Source organism: Dipteris shenzhenensis, chromosome 23 (assembly GCF_047967505.1).
Source record: "Dipteris shenzhenensis isolate YYH24624 ecotype China chromosome 23, Dip_SZ_1.0, whole genome shotgun sequence".
NCBI lineage: Eukaryota > Viridiplantae > Streptophyta > Polypodiopsida > Gleicheniales > Dipteridaceae > Dipteris > Dipteris shenzhenensis.
Genome location: NC_141618.1, coordinates 2,125,226 through 2,142,222, shown reverse-complemented (window position 1 = coordinate 2,142,222; position 16,997 = coordinate 2,125,226). Strand labels below are relative to the sequence as shown.

At 41.0% G+C, this 16,997-nt stretch overlaps 1 protein-coding gene across 3 annotated transcripts in view; it reads left to right on the top strand.

Annotated features, from left to right (window-relative positions):
- Positions 1 to 11,658, top strand: part of NOA1 (P-loop containing nucleoside triphosphate hydrolases superfamily protein) — a 34,568-nt gene extending 22,910 nt beyond the window's left edge. Inside the window, exons 2-12 of one of the 3 annotated variants that reach the window (XM_087394580.1) lie at positions 4,718 to 4,903; positions 5,038 to 5,124; positions 5,236 to 5,315; positions 7,211 to 7,292; positions 8,504 to 8,524; positions 8,712 to 8,757; positions 9,010 to 9,128; positions 9,423 to 9,770; positions 10,067 to 10,156; positions 10,339 to 10,439; positions 10,733 to 11,658. In XM_087394580.1, coding sequence (XP_087250706.1) covers positions 4,718 to 4,903; positions 5,038 to 5,124; positions 5,236 to 5,315; positions 7,211 to 7,292; positions 8,504 to 8,524; positions 8,712 to 8,757; positions 9,010 to 9,128; positions 9,423 to 9,770; positions 10,067 to 10,156; positions 10,339 to 10,439; positions 10,733 to 10,997 — 1,425 coding nt within the window. In that variant the 3' untranslated portion in view covers positions 10,998 to 11,658. Of the gene's footprint in view, positions 1 to 4,717; positions 4,904 to 5,004; positions 5,125 to 5,235; positions 5,316 to 7,210; positions 7,293 to 8,503; positions 8,525 to 8,711; positions 8,758 to 9,009; positions 9,129 to 9,422; positions 9,771 to 10,066; positions 10,157 to 10,338; positions 10,440 to 10,732 lie in introns of all 3 variants that reach the window. The other 2 variants (XM_087394579.1, XM_087394581.1) reach the window with 2 other exon arrangements.
- Positions 11,659 to 16,997: the final 5,339 nt, after the last annotated feature.

The following is a 16,997-nucleotide window of genomic DNA, read 5'->3' as shown; positions in this document are numbered from 1 at the left end:
GAAGGCCTTTTCTCTCTCTTGCTCGATTCAATAGGCGTGTCCTCTCACCCCCTTTCTTTTTTTCTTTGTAGCTGAGGCGTTGTGTTATTTTGTACCCTTCCAGATTGCAGGCCTCGTCGGGATGAGGCTCCCAATACGATAGGAGCAGCAGCTATTGGATTCAGAGTTTGCAGATGACATGGCCCTTATATGTGGAGGGTTCAACATCAAGCCTTGAGGCGGTCTTTTCGCTTGATCATGGAGGGACATCTCAGTAGAGCAGTAGATTATCCTAATTATAGAGGGTGTGCGGTGCAAGCTTCTCTATTGGAGCTCAGTCAAACTCTCCCTAACAAGCAAAGCCGTGGTGGTCAACCCCGTCCTCCTTGCCACGGCCTGGTACATAGCCTCTTGCTAGTGCTTTCATAGGGGATGCATGGGCCAACTGAGGCGCTGGTGCGCAACCTCTTATGGCATGAGGAATACCAGAGCCAAAGTTGCTTGTCAGACAACAATCATGGCCCTGGCACTAGGAGGCTTGGGCATCGTTGACAAAGCAGAGCCCTCCTAGGCAAGCTAGTGTGAGAGGGTCTCATCCTAGACGTTGAGCCCTGGAAGCTCCTACTTCAGCAAGGGCTTTTCAAAAATACCCCACGCAGCGGTGGTTAGAGGTAGCAGTCTCTTCGGTGGATCTTCTGTGAGGCTCCTCTTATGGGGGAGGTATCCCCATTGATGCAAAGCCTTTTCAGAGTTTGGCAAGGGCAAGTAGGAGGACCTATTCGGGCTTGCCCCGGCGCAAGGAGGAGTTTAAACGTCAGTCTCTTATTTGGCATCTGGAAATTTGGGTCAAGATGGTCACATGCTTGGGCAGCAGACTCACATAGGTTGAGCACAGTGGGACAGTGACCCAGCCAGCTCTTTCAGGACTTGGAGTAGGCTCCCCGCTACTCACTCCTATGGAAGTTTGGGGCAGGCTAAGCAAAGAAGATACGACTCAATTGGTAGTTACGAATTGGTATCGACCAATGGATTGACTATTTTTGGCTTACACAAGTCCACCTGGGTGCATCCGATAATCAACCAGGCTCTCATTGACTTGTTATATCTGGCATAGTAGTCAACCGGGCTCTCATTGACTTGTTATCTTGCATACTAAGTATGAAATTTTGGATGGACTCTCCTTTGTTTTGTTTTAGCTCACTTAGGTTTGTGCAAGTATCCTCTTCATTGATCTCTTGTTTGAACCTTTGTACGAATGCTTCTGACATAGCATACCAATTAGGGAAATATCCAATTGGAAATTGGTTGAACCATCTCTGTGCATTCTTGATTAAAGTACATCGGAGATAATCCATGTATTCTTCATGTGTTTTGGCACCTTTTGTATGAAAACCCGCAACAAACTTTGAAGATGACTATATGCATCTTTGTCATCAGTACCTTTGAAATTCTGAAATTTTGCCTTGATATCATGGACTTCAGGGGGATCTTGAGGGAAGCTGTGGAGATCTACTGTGGCATCCAGAGTATGCATTGCGATCGCAAAAAACCCAGTGTTCCATGCTCGGACTGCATTGCGATCACAAAAAACTTTGAAGATGACTATATGCATCTTTGTCATCAGTACCTTTGAAATTCTGAAATTTTGCCTTGATATTATGGACTTCAGGGGGATCTTGAGGACATGAAAGTCTTCCAAGAGGAAGCTGTGGAGATCTACTGTGACATCCAGAGTATGCATTGCGATCGCAAAAAGCCCGGTGTTCCATGCTCGGACTAAGCAATGCATCAAGGAGCTGGACTAAGCAATGCATCAAGGAGCTGAGCATGGATTTACTTCCTGACAAAGAAAATGCTTGGACTGCAGTCACATGCCCGGTTCATTACCACTCCATCAGGGAGCTGAGCTTGATTTACTTCCTGACAAAGAAAATGCTGCTGACCTTTTCACCAAGGGTCTTTCCCTTGATCAGACGAAGCATCTCATTCGATGTTTGAGTAGGAATATGCAGCATGTGCAGCTGCTGTATGGGCTGTACTGTCAAGTACAGCAGCAGGTAATAGACATGCAACAGGTTGCAGATGACATGTGACTGCAGGCGGCAGTCACATGTGTCTGCAGCAGTTCAGGCTACAGAAAAGCTGCCTACAGGCAGCGGGTTTGTACAGTCAGGCCAGGCCTATGTATACACCCGGCAGATGGCCTGATCATGTTGGGCACCTGCTCAGCTGACCCAATCAGCAGGTCAGGTCAAATAGACCCTGGTTGGCCTGCTTCTGGTCAGTCCTCCCACAGACCAGGTCGGCTGGTCTGTGAACAAAACCTAAAGTTTTATCGGCAATAAAAGTAAGCCCTCTGCTCATTTTTTGGGCATCCCACTGAAGCCCTCTTTGAAGGCGCACATGAGCTCTAATTCAGCTACACAGTTGCCTTTTCATCCTGAGTTCACTGGCAGCCAGATCTGCTTATTGTTTTTCCAAGCATCTACGGGATGTTTGCTGCTCTCTGAGCCCTTTTGCTGACATCTGTGGAGGAATACACTGATATTTGCTGTTTCTATCTTCAGCATGTTACAGAATGGTGGGTTCATTTATCAGAATACTGTTGAGTGTGTTTCAGAGAGAGTTCGTTGTTCCTTTCCGCTGCGTATAGGTGACAGGAAACACTTTCATCTCTGACAACTATCCTACTCCCTCCACCTGCTGAGCTGGCCGAGTGGCCTTTTTTCACAGACCAACCAGTATATGGGGTGCCTGACCGACTGCCACATGCAGGCTACCTGCCCTTGTCTCGACTGACCCCCAGATTCACCTGGCTGACCAGCCTCTGCTGGCCAAGGAGGCCTGGCTCATGTAAGGTTTCCACCTGTTCCCTTTGCAGTCCCATTGTTGGGCCGATGTTGCCACAACCAGGGACCCTCCTTTGCCTCCCCTGCTGGCCTTCATAAAGAGTCCATGTGGCTGAGTCTTCTCTTTGTACTATGTAGTCTAGCCTGATCTGCTGCAGATCTACCAGCCCTAATTGCTCATTGTGTGGGTGCCATCATTGCTGTACTTGCTGCCAAACATGGAAGCCTGTTTGTTGCTACCCTGTGGCGCATCTCTCTTGGCCACATCATGTGCCGATGTGGCACCTGGTTCTTTTTCCAACATGGCATGCCACCACTCATCCTTTCTATATACGTGACGAGCCCTTGTGCTCTCCTCATGTGGGGGCTTACAAATAAGGGATTGCCCCCTCTGCTCTAAAAAGAATGAAATAAATTCATTGTAGGTGTTTCTGCTGTAAACAACTGGTAAGTTTTGTCGCTCAATGCTAGCTTGGGATAGGTCTTGGGTTGGTTTGGAACGGTGCCTTAGAGTATGGCCTAGGGGCCAAGCGTCCTTATTCGTGGGTCGCACAGTACCCAAGATCGGTGTGCACTGCACATCACGCTTCGGGTTGAATTGGCCACCACATGTATCTTTAGAGTCTTCTTTATGGTGTGAGAAGGTGAAGCCAGGTGGAAGCTAGCGTTCATGTCAGATGCATGATGACTTTTTTTACAGAAAATGAATGCATGATACCTTAGGCTGATCGCTCTCCAGTTGAGATTTATCAAAATTTAAAGAGACACATCCATTTTAGCATTTTAAGGAAGGGTTTGAGGTGTATTGCTTTTAACATAAAGTTTGTGCTATGAACAGCAGTTATGACATTACAGTGCTGCCAGTTAGATTTACAGATGCACCATAAGTTTCCCTTCCATTGATGATCAATATGTTGTTACAGATTTACAGATGAACCATTAAGCTTCCCATTCATTCATGATGGATATGTTTTCATACTTGGAAAATTTCACGACAGTTTATCTTCAGAGTTACTCATTAACTATTGGATCTTCATACTGTTCCACTTGGTTTTTGAACATATAAAATCTCCCTGTGGCAGCGAGGATTAGGCCAAAATACTGATGTAGGTCTCGCTTTAATTTTTGGTTTGGCTGTGTGGGTTTTCCTAAACTTGCGAGCCTGATTTTTCTTTTGATTGCAAAGACACTTGATCAGGACTTCGTTTAGTAGCTGACTGTTCACAAGAAGTTTTTGGATCCCTGGAGTTTTGAATAGGCACATGGTTGGATGAGATTGAAGTCTAATCCCTTTTCTAGAGTGGCTAACGTTTTCGTTCTTCCTTTTTAGTTTTCTGAATTTAGTATTGGTCAATTTTCTTTGTTTCATGTTGACCATGTTCTTCTTGTTGTACTCATGTGATTACAGAGGCAGATAGTTGAGAATAGGTTATGTGTTTTAATTAGGCCCTTGTTTTCTAGTGTGGCTAGATTGTTCATCCATTTCTGAAAATGTTGTGGCTGAAATTTATTGTTCATTCAATTCTTGAAGCTTTTGTGGGTGTCCACATGTCATTTTTAATCCCACGTGGGAAGCCTTGCTGCCAATATCGATTGGAAGTTATGACAGTCAAACAAGTACATATGTACTACATAAGGTACATATGAACATCTCCTTTTAAGCATCTGGATCATGAATGGCCATAGAATCAACCTCCCAATTCAGAGGGTATTTAAGATTGAGTTCTTCAATGGCTAGCTGGGCTGGCTTCAATGTGCTTTCATAGTCTGTTTTGGGATGTAATAGGGAAGGCTGTCTACTATGTGCTCTTTTCTGTGTATTCTTGTCTTGTGGGGCTTTAGTGTCCATGTTGAGAGCAAGCAGAAGTGGTTTTTGACCTTTTTTGCAGAAGAAGAAGCACCATCAGTTGAAGACTGTTCTGTGTGGAAGATGCCGCTCTTTAACACATGGTGAGATGATCCCTGCTGTGGGTGGACATGGTGGTTATCGTGGAGGAAAACGATTTGTGACAGCAGAGCAGCTTCGTGTACAATTGTCACACCTTTGTAATGAGAAAGCGTTGATTATAAATCTGGTAGATGTTCGTCAAACTTCTGTCAGCTTTCAGCAACTTGGAAAGCTATTTTTTCCGAAATACTGTCCAGGTCGCTATTCTCTATATTTTTACATCCGCAGTTTGTGTACATGAGGACATCTCATCGCTTGCAGGTGGACATTGTTGACTTCAATGGGAGTTTCCTCACACGGATACGTGATCTTATTGGAGCCAATCCCATCATACTGGTTGCAACAAAGGTAAGCTGCTAACACATTTGGTTCTCAGCAATTGGAGTATGGTCTGAATAATTCTGAAACATTTATGTAGTACACCAGGCTTTAATTGCAAAATTCGTCATTTTACTTCAGATTGACCTCCTTCCAAGAGGCACAGACTTGGATGCCGTCGGTGATTGGATCGTGGAGTTCCTCATCCGGAAAAAGCTAAAGTATGATAATGATGGGTTAACCTGAGTGCCTATTTTAGTTTTTTAAGCTAGGCGAAAAATGAACATCATTGAGACAAGCAGAGGGGTGATAGAAGCTACGCATTGTCTGTAACTGCTATAACATCATAATTTTGTCCTGCTGCAACATAGAGATTATCTTTCAAAAGACTAGGTGTTTCTCGAATACTAGTTTATCAGTAAGGGTTATTTAGATTGTAAAAATCCCATGTACGTCAGAAAACACATTAAGAATGAGTTTGGAATGTTGAGTATTGAATATAAGCAGGATTTGAAAAAAAGCGGCCACATTTTCAATGAGCTATCAGGGCATCTTACAAGAGAATCAAGGTTGCAAGGGAAACTGGCTGTAATTGGGCGCTAAAGGCAGCAGGGAAGCGATAACTCTTGTCAATGTAATTGGGTGCTAAAGGCTGCGGGAAAGTGATAACGCTGGAGGGGCTTCTCAAGACTGAGGAGTCAGACATTGACAAGAGTTATCGCTTTCCCACAGCCTTTTGAACCCAATTACAGTGCAAAGTGGCTGAATTGATATCAATTGCACAAGGGCTGCCTCATACAAGTAGCCCCTGATCCAGTCACGTTTGGTTGCTCTGGTCTGGCTGCCCATTCTTGCTCACTTGTTGGCCTGTTCACCCAGCTCTCTTGGTGGCAAGATGGTTGGTTGGTCAGCCACTGGCTAAGTCTCAGTACATAGACCCAACTATGGTGTGAACTATTGCCACCTGCTGTACTTGTGTAACATGCAGATACGGGTCTCATGCCAAAACTCTTAAACAGCTATGATGGTGCACACCTTCTCATGGTGCATTTGGTCATCGTGTAGGTGGCTTGACTTATAAGTTCTGACCCGTTCATGATTTTAATATGTTGTCGTAGTGACCAAAATACGCATTTCATTAGGTCAAAACACGACGAAAAGCGTGGCACTTCCAAATGAAACGTTGAAAAAATGAAAAAAATAAATTTCAAATTGGGATATAAATAAATAAATAAATAAATAAATTTAAAAAAAATATATATATATATATATATATATATATATGTTTTTTTTTTTTGGGGGGGGGGTGGGGGTGGTTGTTTCTCTTTCTCTCCCGGCGTTGTCCTAGTCGAGGTTGTGGGTGCCAGGTGCATCGTCGGTCTGCACTCGAGGCATATCTTGGGAGGCTTGAGACCTCAACCCTCTGTCTGAACTCGCTACACCATGATGTTCCATTGCTTCCTCGCAATCCAATAAGGTGCCACCCGTGATCCACTAAGAAAGATCTAAGTTGTCGTGTAGGCTTGAGGATCCTCCACACGCTATGGCGGGTCAGATGTCTTTGGCAGCAGCAGACAGGGTTGGGAGAGCAGGCAGGACAGGTGAGGAGGGAGCCAGGTGTGGCATCTTAGAGAATTGGTGTTGGGAATGCAACTACAGTGTACAGGTGGCATAGGGAATCCATTAGGCTAAATCCATAAGACAGCCAAGGCATTGCTGCTGCATTATGGGATAATATCAAACAGAAGTAAATGAAGGAATGCCTTGGTTATGTGTGATAGCAAATTGGCCCTATCGAGTTTAATGCTTTGGTAAAAAAGGCATAAATATAGAATCAGGTCATAATATCAGCTTAATAGAGCATTGCCATAAACTAAACCCTAAGGTAAACAGAATGTGTTCCTGTGTCTTGTGCAAAACTGGAAAAGTCTATATTCATGCATTTCTGCCCGTACATGCACATGCTAGAGACACAAATTACATCTGCTAAAAAATATTATTGTGTTGTTTGTTTGTATTGTTTAAAAAAAGGGGGGGAAGAGAGGGGGGAGGAGTTTCCTTTGCAAGCTTCATGCATCAAAGTGTAAAATTTTGTTTCGTTTTTCTTGCGTCATAGCGTAATAAGTGTGCACATGACAAGCTCCAAGTCCTTACTGGGAATTCCTGGTGTTGTCTCGTATCTTCAACAACAAAGGCAGGTATGCAAGTTTTTCTGTCTCATTGTTAGCTTGCCATTTTGCTGTGAACATTCTATTAAACTTATCAACGTGATCGCTTGTGCTTTTATTTGCATATGCATGTGTGTGAGAGAGAGATGAACTTGATTATTTAATCTGTCTTCGTTGAAGACCAAACGATAATGTATATGCATGCCCGTGCCCTTGTGTGTGTGTGTGCGTGCGCTTGTGTGGAGCACAAATGAATATTTCAGGTGGCTTGTATTCAATTCAATAAAAGGTGATGTGTGCGTGCCTGCACCCTTGTGTGTGTGTGTGTGTGCCCGTGCCCTTGTGTGTGTGTGTATGTGTTTGTGTGGAGTTCAAATGAATATTTCAGTTGGCTTGTATTCAATTCAGTAAAAGGTGATGTATTAAATGTAGGATAGCAGCTCTTTTGTAGCTTTAAGGCTGTTTTCTGGCACTGACGTTTGGGGGATTATGCCAATTATAACTGCATCAAAAGATGATGTATTAAATGTTGGACAGTAGCCCCTTCTGTAGCTTTTAGGCAGCACTGGTGTTAAGGGACTTATGCCAATTGATAACTGCCCCAATATAAATCTTTTCATAGTGACACATGGTAGCTTATTTTTCAGTGCACCATTGTATATGGTCCTATGTGCCATTTAGCATCCCAAGAGACGCCTCATTCAAGCCCAAGGATAAGGTTTTAACCGTGCACAGTGATGTATGGGGACTGTATGGGGACCTATGAACACTCCCATCTTTGGAGGAGCCTGAAACTTTGGTATTTTCACAGATGATTTTTGCCACTTCACCATGCAGTCACCATCAAGAAAAGTTAGTAGTGCTATCACATTTTCTTTTTACACTCTAGTGCCCAATGCATCAGCACAGGCTTTCGATCCAGGATGAAATACATTTGCCCACCTCTCAATGTTTCAAATCTTAGTTCCATCTCTTTTTCCTGTTTGCAGATTTATAAATCATAGTTTTTGTGTTAAAAATAGGTTTAGTGTTATAAGGGTAGCTTTATGATTGAACTTCTATTTGCATCTATATTGTGTGATTGTGAGAGTTGAGGCCTTTGTGTTGCATCTATATTTGTTTTCTTCATGTTAACTGATAGAGATTTTCTAGTTACATGTGAGTCAAGTGTTAGTTTCTCATTTAGTCCGATGTTGAATAATTTTTTGGAGGAATTCTCACTTCTTCTTTGTTGTTTACAGGGTCGCAACGTTTACATTTTGGTATGCTTTCATTGACAGTAATTTTGGGGTTGGGTATTGGGCTTTCATATATCTACGGCACTGTTTTTTCCTTTTTTCTTTTGGAAGATTATGAAGGGCTGCTATGCAACAAAGTAATGTAAGTTCTTTTGTCTTTGCACTTTGTTATCCCTGCCTGTAATCCAAAGGATTTTCTTCTTTGTTTCAGGGTTCAGCCAATGTTGGAAAGTCAGCCTTTGTGAGTGCAGTTCTTCGTAAGTTGGAGGTTTGATCCTGCAAGCTGTGAATTTAGCAATTAGCAAACAACAGGATACATGCATTTGATCAACCTACCCTCTATCTTTCATGTATTGGCTGTCATTCCACCCATGGAGGGGACATGCTTGTGAGAGTTGTAGAGAGTGGTCTGGGCTTTGCGGTCTTGCAGTTTCCAAGAAATTGGTCTAATTAGAATTGGCCATAAGAGTATGATCTCGGAGTTTAAAATCGGTGATGTGGTCATGCAGAAGAACTGGCACGTAGGGATCCATTTGCTACGGCGGCACTCAGGCACATGCCTGTTCAGTCAGCTATGCCTGGCACCACACTTGGACCCATTGAAATAGATGCCTTCTCTGGAGGAGGGGTGAGTTTCTAACACATATTTGCAGTGAATTTTTATTAGAAACCTGAAACTTCCTCTACTCTACATGGACCATCTCTTGGTGGGAGGGGTTGTCCAAGACTTATTTGGAAAGTGGAAATATCAAATAAGAAATGAGAGTACACGTCTAGATTCGAGAGATGTTCTTGAATCTTGTGCATTTCATTTTCCTTTGGTCTGCATGATGCCGTATTTTCAGTTTTATAAGAAAGCTTTTCCAATGTATTTTGTAATGCGGGATGACTATTAGATTGTTTTGGTTTTGGATATTGTTAGAGCCTGTTTGATACACCTGGAATACACGTTCATCATCGGATGGCAGCCGTGGTTTCACCAGAAGATCTAACTCTTCTGGCCCCACATCGTCGACTTCGGGGGTATCTTGTTTGTCCATCAATATCTGAGAGGATCCAAAAGATGTCAGGTGCGGTCGAAATCAGAGCAAGATATAGCTTGCCTTCACTTGCAAAAGATGAAGTTTCAGATCAAGACAGTTATTCTGAAAGCGAAAGTAATTCTCTTGGCACGATCTCTGAGGAAGCTGTGTCTGTCCATGGAAGTGCATCCAGCTTAGCTGGAGTGTCTATAATCTGGGGAGGTCTTGTAAGACTGGATGTTATCAAGGTGAGTACCACTGTTAGACTCTAGAATCATGTGTTACGATTTCATCACTACTGTGTGAACAGGTGGAAGCTTTGGTTTCTATAAATCAATCGTGACATAAATTTTCTCTTTTACTCTTACTTTCTTTTGGTGTCTTTTACAAACTGCCTTCTTCCATTTTTGCTTTCCTTTGTTCTTTCGCACGTTTTATAGAAAATTTCAATTTGTAAGATTGGATGTATTCTAGTCTTATGAATTATATATATGATATGAAATTTTCTAAATGGTTGCATGTTTCTTGTATGGCAATTGAACAGGCTCCTCCAAATGCTGGTTTCCGATTGTATGGACCAAATGCAATACCGATGTTTACTGTTCCTACCTTCAAGGCAGATTCGTTTTACAAGGTACACCTGTGAGGATCCCCCCCCCCAAAAAAAAAACCCCCCCCCACTCAAAAAGAAAAAAAAAAAAGGGTGCCCTCAAGGATGACCTTGAATGGCCATCAGGTAGAGCATGCTTGCTGTCGGGAATCATCGATGCTAATGCTTTCTTATGTTAATAAAACTTATTTTTTGGGTGTTCATAGGAGGAGCTTGGCAAGAGGCTTACACCGCCAACAAATGCAAAGGATTGGCAGGGACTTCAAAGTCAACATACCTTGAAAGTGACACTTGAGTCTTCTCAAAGGTATTGTTAATAATATGAAAATCTTGGCTTCTGTAAGTCTCAAAAGATGGCACTCTTAATGCATATTTTTATTACCTTGTTGTACTGTTTTGAGAGGTCTAACTCGTCACATAGTTAAAGTACTGAGCAAGCATAGATGGTGCATCTTCTATCTTTGATTGTTCATGTCTTTCACTTTTATATCTGTGGCCTCGAAAACTACCCATAGAGCTCCTCTGAACCTTTGAAGATAGGATAATGTTGAAATAATTATTAATGACTACTAAGAGGCCATATGAGTGTCTTTACTGCAGGCCAGCATGTGATATTTCTATCTCGGGCCTTGGCTGGGTAACTATTGAGGTTGATCATGCTGCTTTTAATGAAGAATTGGAAGAAGAAATGACTGATGTGACTGATGCATCTGAGAGGGAAGTGGAGTTAAAAGTCTTTGTTCCAAAGGCTGTTGAGGTGTTTGTAAGGCCAGCATTACCTGTGGGTATGCAAGGCTCTGAATGGTATGATTATAGGGAGCTCACTGAACATGAGCTGCAAACAAGGCCTAGGATTTTCCATTGAGCCGCGGATTTTTCTTCTGGAGCTAAAAGTGCCCTCAGCAGTCTCAGTCTGCTGAGTTGGGCTTGCCGAAATTTGTTTGCTGCTAAGGCATTTTATGCCCTGCTCTATCAAAAGTGTTTGGAGGTTTAGTTATAATGGCAAACATGTGGGGCTGTTGTCAAGGTTAGCAATGCTGAGTTATACAGATTGATAAAACATCATCTATGACTGAAGACAGTTCTGAGTTGTTCTTGTTTGTGGAGGGTGGCATTGAAATTGGATCTGGAGGAAGTGGAGATTGGAAGCCTTTTATATAAATATTGTTCCTGTATACGGCTAGTTAGTGCAGCTTTGTAATAGCTCTGCAATACAATTCAGAGCCTTGCAAATGTGAGTGCACTTCCTCTCCTTTGTCGTCATTGAGCTTCCCTTTTTATTTACATCTCTAATGTATTCGGAAACCTTGCCACAATGTGGATGTCAAATTTTGTGAGTACCTGTAATTTAGCATCATGGCATATGATTGGTAGTAGTACCATAGAGATTATTTCTTGCGATTTGCCATATCATTGCACAGCTTGATCAGGGCCAAGAGTTATAATATGATGATTTGGGGCATCTCACTTGAAATTAATTTTTCAAAAATTCAGATTATTCTGATCAAATGAACAGTCGAGTGCATTTACAGAGATCCTAATCATTGCTAAAGGAGTGTGGGATGCACTACACTATCGCAATTTTGAAATCCCTGGTTCATATCTTAATTTCAAATTACTGTAGAGGTTTCCCATTCTTATAATCAAATTGTGATATTTAACATTTACATTCTTCAATTATGGGCACAAGCTTTGTGAAAGGAGCTTGGAAGCAACCTATTGTTAAAAAACTTGATTGCTTCACTAGATATAAGATCACGATCAATGGTTTCATTTAAATCCCATTCGTGAAGACAGCAGAACTGAATTTATACAACTATGATTGAAATTGTCCACTTGTCATTTGTGTGCCTAGCAACAGAAGGGGTCAATTATGTCACAACATTTAGGAGGCAGAAGAACGCTATAGCGCAGAATGATTCCAATACTCGGAAATAGAGATACAATCAAATTCGTGACAGCCAGTTTGCAACATGTACGAGCAAATCGTTTATGTCCATGGTGTTCACATGTCTTGGAGTCTATTAACTCTATCAGCTAGAGTTAGATGCTCATCTAGAAGAGACTAAAATGAAATTGTAGTTTTCACAAGCAGTTGTAGCTTAAATGAAGAGATACATGCATCAGGCCATTTCCATCACTGATCTATTCTTCGGCTCAGCCACCACGGGATTCTGTTGAGGAGTATAGGTCACCATGCATCGATGATTAATGCCACGGGAAGCCAAAAAAATAGCAAACTCCTTCAACATGTATTTACCCCCCTGTCTGTATTAATGTGAGCAATGTGCAGCCCAATCTCATTCTCGGCCAAGGCAATAAACTGCTTGAAGCATGAACAAACATCAGACTTGGATTTCAATGCAAAAATCCAAGTGTACCTGGTGAAATCATCAATCAAAGTAAAAAAATAGAACCCCCCAAGAGCTGCAACCCTCATGGGTCCACAAACATCACTATGAACTAGATAAAGTTTAGGTGAAGCACTAACTCTCCCATCCTTGGGAAAAGCAACACAGTGCATCTTACCAAGTAAGCATGGTTCACAAACATGTTTGGTTAGGCAGATGCATTTTGGGAAGATATATAACTTCACCAGGGCTCCAAAATTGAGGTGTAGACTTGTCATGCCACAAATGAGTATCTTCCATGGTAGAATCAATAGCAAAGGCATGTGCATCGACAAGTGCAACATCATCATCTGAACATTTGTCATAAGCATCAAGTCTGTAAAGATAGCTAGACAATGTGTCAATCAAAACCAGGGTAGAGGCATCTGTAACATCATACACTGCACACCTCACACCATAAGAAATAACTTAAAAGCCACATGTAGCAATGGCTGAAATAGAAATGAGGTTCTTACGAATGCTTGGAACATAAAGCGCATTCTCTAGAATGACAATACCACCAGAGACAAAAGTAAGAGCAACTTGCCTAATACCTTTCATGGTATATGATGCATTATTGGTACATGTGACACTGCCCCCCTTTAATGTAAGCTCCAATGAGCTAAATAAAATCCTTCACATTAGTGAGATAGGCATCATGTTACCACCCTCATCAAGCTTTAAATCTTTGAACTGCCTACGGAGATGGGTAACTCTCGCCTCATTTTGCAGCTGATACAAAGATGCAAGTTCATCCCAAGCTTGCTTAGTTGTCTTTCAAGACCGAATATGACAGATAATAACCTATTTCACTGAAAGAGCAATCAAGGCATGTGTTTTGGCATCACAACCATCCCATTGAATTTGCTCCTGTGAAGGAGGCAAAGCACCTGGGGCAGGAGGTGTAGGAGTCTTGGCTAAAGCTATAGAACCATCACCTGAACACCCATCACCTGAAGAAGCAGAGGCTGCAGGTGTAGCACTAGTAATAGTGCATGTAGGCTTGGCTTTAGAACCTGAAACAATGTGCCATAGATTCTTAGCAACCAAAACATGTTCCATCATGTATGACCACATGGGCTAATTGGTGCCATGAAGCTTGTGATCGACCCCAATTAGCCCAAACAAATCATCTTTGCCACTAGATATGGTGTTGAAATATAAGGAAAATGCACCAACTGGCAAAGCAAATGAGAGAAAGGCAACCTCTTAGAATCAAGTGCCAAAAAATCTGCCCAAGCTTCAAAGCTGATGTCTGCAAAAGACTTTGTTGTCCCAAGGTGTACCTGTTGGAAGAAAATTCCCCAAAGGCAACACGAGGCCTTTCCAAAATGCAAATGAAGCAGAAATTGGAAAAAGCCAATGCAACAATGGCTTACCCAATGATGTACAACAGTGACCGGCTCTGAAAGCAAGCAAATGAGGGTTGGAAATGAGAAATACAACAAAAGAATTAATCCCACGAGGAGCAGAGCATGTAGAAACAAAGAGAAAGAGATCCAATGGAGAGAAGCTCATAGCCCAAGGAAAAGGGATGCCAAATGAGGAGGGAAGGTCTCAAAGAGAAGTCTCTGGATCAATTCAACAGCTCCAAATGGCTCCAAATGCTAGCACGTAGCTCAAGGCAACTCTAAAATGCTAGCACGCAACTTGAGGTAGCTCCGAAATGCTGACACGTAGCTGGAGGTGGCTCTAATATGCTGAGAAACCTTCAATATAATTGGCACGCACCTCGAGGCAAACGTATAAAATTTTGACAGTTGTGTGGATTTCTGACAAGTGTACGGATTTTTTGACAGTGTACGGATTTTCTAGCTGGTATGGATTTATGACAAGTTCGTTACGAGTGTATGGGATTTTTGGTAGGTTTGTACGGTTGTACAAAATTTTTCACGTGTTTGTACGTGTGTACGAAATTTCGTACAATTAGGTTTTTGCTGCAGAAAAGTGCTTGGATTTGCTCCAAAATGCATCTCCTTCGCGGTAGCTGCTCCAAAATGTGATCTTCTCACTTGGAAAGGTCTCAAACACTCGCGGGAGTGTGAAAAGGAATAAGACCAACAAGAATGAGGCTCTAGAGGTTGCCAAACAGCTTGGGAAAGCTATCAAGACTGAGGGAATGGATTCCCGACCTGCTTTGATACCACTGTTGGTTGTTGGAAGCAATGGAAGCTCAAAAATGGAAGCACAATGGAGAAAAACGAGATGCTGTAATAGATTATTGCAAAACTGAAGTGTGGAGGCTTAAGGGTGAGCCAACATAACAAAACCCTAGGGCTAATTGTGCTAACTGGACTAAGTGTCCTAACTGACCTAGATGGTACATAAACTAACTGTACCAATAGTCCTAACTGACTATAACTAGGCCTACAAGGCTCATACAAAGGTATAAGTGGCATCTATGAATAGCCCATGAGGTAGCCTACAGTAACAACATTGCCTTCAAGTGTAAGTTTTATACCAATATATGTTTTCAAACTCCGTGTTGTATGTAATATGCTATCCATAAACCTATAGGAATGCATTGTCTTTTTTAAAATATTTCTTTTTATACAATGTTAATTAAATGCTTGAATTTAATAATATTTCAATATTAGCATAGGTAGTAGTTATATGGAGTTCATGGCCATAAAAGAGGTCTGTTGAATATGAAGATGTTTATAGATTTAATGTTAACTCAAGACGTTTATCGTCTTACATTATTTGGATCAAATAGTTAAATTTTGATCTAAATAGTGATGATTTTAAGTTTATCAATTTACTTAATCTCAATCCAAGTCGTTGCGATGTGAACTTGGATTTGGATTCTGAAATCTAAAATTGGCTGATGAATTGAAATTTCTATTGAGGGAGTGAAATTTTCGTTCAAAAAGGGGGAAACGAAGCATTCCAAAATGCGTGAAATCTCACTTTCACCCAATGAAACTTTCATTGCCAAAATTTTCCGCGAATGAAAAAAAATCGTCCAAAAATTCCGCCGATGAAAAAATTCCCGACCGTCAGAAAATTTCCGTCGATGGAAAATTTTCCCGTTATCAAAATGGACCAAAATCCATATGGATTCTGGAATCCCAAATTCCATCGACAAAAGAAAATTTTTTATCAACGAACTGAGATTTCCATCGACGGACTGAGATTTTCCGTCGATGGAGTGAGACAGAAAATCTCAGTCCTCGATGGAAATCTCAGTTCGTTGATGAAAAATTTTCTTTTGTCGATGGAATTTGATCCACTTGGATTCTGGAATCCCATTTTTGATGACGGGAAAAATTTCCTTCTATGTAAATTTTCTGACGAATGGAAATTTTTGGACAATTTTTTTCCCATCAGCGAGAAATTTTGGCACTGAAAGTTTCATTGGGTGAAAGTGAGATTTCACACATTTTGGAACACTTGGTTTCCCCCTTTTTGGTAATTTCACTCCCTCGATAGGAATTTCAATCCATCACCCAATTTTGGATTCCAGAATCTAAGTTTACATCACAATTTTCAAACAACAATTGTTCTTGTTTTCATGACTTAGAATTTATTTTTTATAAACTAGAAGTTATGCTTTTTTTATGGCTTGGATCGAATTAATTAAACTCAAATTTTACTACCATCTAAATATTGACCATTAGGTGGAAATCAAACCATTTGGTCTGAATGACAATAGATTGTATTACTTTCTTCTTTAAATTTTGACCATTTAGATAGTTTAGTTACTATCTAATTCTAGAGACATTTTAAGTTTCAATAAACGTCTTCTATTAGGATGGACAAGTCCATCCCTTAGACTCTCGACTAGTGTCCATGAGACATGCCTAGGGTGAGGGTGATTCTCCATGAAATGACTCTACAACCTTCACAGAAAGGCATTTAGATCTAACAAAATTGCTCTCTGATCTTGGTGGAGAGGTTTCAGAATAACTTTTGGTGGGGATGTAGGTAGGCATAACAGTTGAGATAATCCATTAATGGGATCGCTATTGACCTAGATTGTTGTGTTTGAGGTCTCTCTTAAATGGCCACTACTCTTATATGAATCTAGATGCATCTTATGTACTCAACCATAGATAACAACGAGTCATTAAAAATGACAAAGAGTCATGAGTTGTCATTTGCAACACGTTATCTAAACTTTTTGCTACTCCTAAATTTTAATCAATTTTACAATCTTTTGGTGACGTTAAAGAGAACTAATTTCATAAATTTTGCAAACTAAGTATACTTTTGAACTTTTTTTAGAAATGTACATATTGCTAGTTTAAAGGTGCGATTTTCTTTGCTTTTCATGTTTTTTAAAATTAAAAAAACCCAAGTCAATGACACAATCTAATATTTTAAGAGCTACTAGTAATTCATTCATGACTATGAAATGTATAATTACAAAATATGCTTTATTTTCTACAATAAATTAAGGAATTCATATCAATCAATGTAGTTCATTCCAATATTTGAATTAGAGCATATTTTTTATGTTAACTCCAACATTT